At 45.3% G+C, this 3,983-nt stretch overlaps 1 protein-coding gene across 1 annotated transcript in view; it reads right to left on the bottom strand.

Annotated features, from left to right (window-relative positions):
* SORCS3 (sortilin related VPS10 domain containing receptor 3) overlaps window positions 1-3,983 on the bottom strand; it is a 355,271-nt gene that overhangs the window by 24,977 nt on the left and 326,311 nt on the right. Inside the window, exon 18 of the mRNA XM_025201218.1 lies at window positions 1,979-2,165. Within this exon, the coding sequence (XP_025057003.1) occupies window positions 1,979-2,165 (187 nt within the window). The remainder of the gene's footprint in view (window positions 1-1,978; window positions 2,166-3,983) is intronic.

Below are 3,983 nucleotides of genomic sequence, written 5' to 3'. Positions count from 1 at the left end.
CGCTCTTCTGGTTCAGACCAGAGATACGTTTTGCCCCCAGTGGTGGCCAACTGCAGATGTTTTAATGAAAGAATGTGAAACCCAGGGCATATAGGAATGATCCAACTGCTCTCACACCCTCCTCATCATCAGTAGGAGAGGGCATCACTATCCGCTAGGTTGAATAGCCCCTGATGGACCTGTCCTCCATAAATGCATCTGATCCCTTTTTGAACCCAGTTACGCTCCTGGCCTCCCCAGCATCCTGTGCTAAAGAGGTTCCAAGAAAGTCACTTGAAGGGCTCCAGTCCTGCGATTTCTCATAGATAATTTGGGTTAATCATATTTACCTACTTGATGTGCATTTGTGAGAGTAAAAGTAGCTAATGCCTGTCAAACACATTAAATATAAAAAGCACTATATAAGTACTCATGTATTATTAATATTAATGTCCCAATAAATGTGCTAGGCATAATGGTTTTGCTTTATTTAATCAGCATTGCAACACCCCCCCACACCCCTCCCCAGTATTCAAACAATCATGAATCAGGAACCCAAAAATCATTAGATTGACTTAAAAGTCACGGTATTTAATAATGCATTTTAAAATACTATTAAAGTTCATTTTATTTGCTTTCTCGTTTAAATGCCTTTGCAGCATGCTCGGTCGATGGCTTCAAGCTCTTCTTTGCCATTGCCACATGGGCGACAAATGTACTTTCTATTTAAAAGCAAAAGCCAAGATTCTCCTATATTCACATGACTGCAAGAACTGAGAATTTAAAAGGAAAAAAAAAATCAAATATCATGTGTCATGTTGAACACAAACTTCCCTCCTGCTGGACATGCCAAGTCCTATATTTGTGTCTATCAGGTAATCGGGCCAAAACATCAAAACACTGACATTTTTTTTGGGAAACTAAAATTACAATTTCCAAAATGGAAACACTGAAGTGTTTTGTTTCGAGTCTTTTCAGCAACGAATCGTGTCTGCTGAAGTGTCACAATGCCATAGAAACGCTCTAATTTTTAGATGTGCCTCATGCTTTCATTCCCCCTCTCTGGGACAGGGTGTCTGGCTGGACTGCGTCTCCCATAAGGCCTCCTGCAGCTCAGTGCATTGAGACTGTAATGCATTAGCAGAGGTGGACCAAAGTCCTCAACCATTGGGCGTCTCAGCAGAGCACGGCAGCACTGTAGACTGAGGCAGTTCAACATTGAGATGCCTTAGATCAAAAGGCGTTGGTTCTATATAACAAACCAAGCTGCCTTGATTCCTGTCACAGCAAAATGAAAGGAAATCCTTCTGTTCCAGTTTTCCCAAAAAGAAAATCCAAAAGCAAAAATAAATAAATACTCCAGATACAGAAAAACGAGATTGTGTGGAAACTGCATTGTATGTTGAAAAATCGTTTTGATGGAAAATTCCCAGCCAGCTGCAGGCATGAGACTTGCAATAAAACAAAAAACATGGGAACACTGGTTAATTATTTCTTGCCACTTATTTGCATGTAAATATTTCATAATGGCAATAAGACGCAAAAGGTAGCGTTTAGGTCTGGGCACTTGCAGTGCTCCTCCAGAAGTTTGGTTTTTCGGCCCCCCCAGAAGCCGACCTGGAAAATGTCATAGATCTGAAATTCATGGGCCCAAGATTCTCTCTGGCTTATTCCAGCTTCATTTCCATATAGCGCACATCTCATGGCGTTTCATTATTGTCAGGGCTGGCCAAAAGTGAAAATGGGGAAGGAACGATGTTGTGACATTAAAAAAATAAGAGAGAAAGAAATAGAGCTGATTTTTTGAACGCCAGTTAAAAGAGCTCAGTTGGGTTCGCCTTACAGGATAGGTGGATACTGCAGACAACTCTGGGCTCTGCACGACTGAGATAGATCCTAGGGTGAAATCTTGACCCTGCTGAAGCTAATGGGAGCGTTGCCATTGATGTCAATGGAGCTACAATTTTGCCCCTAGTATTTAGCACCCTCATCTACTTACAGACCACATGTAGGAAGAGGACAGCGGTGTCAGAGCCCAGGCTGTTTTCTGCATATGCTGTCACCTGGAAGATCCCAGCACTCTTATACACATGCCTGATGCCGTCTTCTATCGGGCTGAAGTTTGCATAGGACACGGCGATACCATCTCCAAAATCTAGCTGAATATTTGTCCTTTGCAGATCACCCTGCAACAGAAAATACTGTAGTTAGGACCAGGCTGATAAGAGTGATATTATGTCGCACTCCATCCTACCTCTTGCCTTCACCTTATTAGCATAAACACAACTCTCGCCAGCCACCAAACAAGCCTTGCCTCTTTCTGGAAGACCCAGAGCTGGGCCAGATCCAATCCCATGTATATCAGCAGTTGGCAGAACAACCTGCATGCTAACAGGTGTGAGTAGAGGTTATTCCCCCATCCCTTGTCCAAAAGCCTGTTGCGTGCACTGTTGCACGTGGGGTGACCAACATGTGTCTTCCTTGGCAGCGGCTGCATTGAGAAGTGCTGGCCACGCGTCTGCTGAGCAACAGCAAGATGAGGCTTAGTTAGGATTTCCTTCCAGAGGCTGCTGGCATTCATTGCATACAGGGAAAGGGGAAAACACCAAGGACTGAAAGAGGTAGACGAGCTCTCAGGCATGGTCCAGGGAATTCTCTAGGTTGTGTCGCACATCATACTTAGGATGCGTTAGCTGCACTTAAAGCACAAGTGTCCATGAGTTCAAGCAGTAAAACACATGCAAAGTGGAATCCTGTGCTAGCAAAGTTATGACTTTTTGTGGGAGGAATATTTCCGGAGTTCATTAAAATATCTTCAGCTATTGCTGGCCTGCTGCACGGAGATAATACGAGTTCAAGATTGCAATGAGGTGCCAGCATGCGCCTGGCAATCAACTGATTGTGGGTCCCAGCTCCAGCATCAGACTGGAGTCTTGAACTGGCTGCCAACACAGGTTGGCTTGGATCAATAGGATCAAGACTGCTAGGGGCAAAGACCCAGCTCTCCCAGGCATGCCAAGGGAGGCACTAGTCAGCTAGGCGGTGCTGGGCATGTGCAGGGAAGGCACAGGCGCCATGTATAGGGGTTGCATGTCCTCCCAGGTGGATGTGTGAGCTGCAGTGTCCTGTGTTGAGGTCAGTGTTGGGGAAGGGGGCACAGCTGGCTCCAACCCTATCCAGAGTGGGCTGAAATCATAGTAAATATTATCGTGCGACTGCTTAGAACATGCTCTAACCTTTAATGCAGCACAGTAATGCTTACTGCATGCCAAATAAAACACTGGCTATCTATACCTTGCAACAGGCTCTTAGACGCTTGACTAGTGAGACTCGCTGTCATGTGCATAGTTAATCAACAGATTTGGAGCGAGGAAGGCATATTTTTCCAGGTGTCCCAGGAGGAAAGGCTCACATTCCTTTGCAGCATGGAGGGGTTTAAAAACTGAACACACAGATGACTATGACCTCCTGGCATCACCAAAGAACATCCCACCCAATCAATTCTGTGCCACTGCTGAGACCTCAGCATCTTGGTCTCTTGTTCTCTGCTTGCGGTACATAATTTCCTGAGTACTCAGTCTAAAACAAGTTCACGGATGAAATTTAGTGGCATGTGTGAACGGGAGTCGGATCAGATGATCGAACGGTCCCTTCTGGCCCTAAACTCTCAGCAATCTTTGGCACAAACAACTGAGCAACAGTGGACGTGAGACCCCAGGATTGCAGGTCACGTCAACTTCCAGAAGCCGCATCGGGTTCGTTTCAATCAGTTTCTGAACCAAGTTCACTTTCGGAGCAGCCCTGACTGTGATTTCAGAGCAGCTCATTTTAACCTTTTCCTGGGCAGCTAAATGCAAGCCAAAATAAGGCTGGTCCCAGGGGACTGGAGAAGGGCTAACATAGTGCCTATCTTTAAATAGGGGGAAAAGGATGGGCCACTGTTAGTGTGAGCAAGGATAAGGCTGATCAACATGTCACTCACACTCACACATGCCTTCACACAC

Source organism: Alligator sinensis, unplaced genomic scaffold (genome assembly GCF_000455745.1).
Source record: "Alligator sinensis unplaced genomic scaffold, ASM45574v1 scaffold61_1, whole genome shotgun sequence".
Classification (NCBI taxonomy): domain Eukaryota; kingdom Metazoa; phylum Chordata; order Crocodylia; family Alligatoridae; genus Alligator; species Alligator sinensis.
This window is presented reverse-complemented; position numbering and strand designations above follow the sequence as displayed.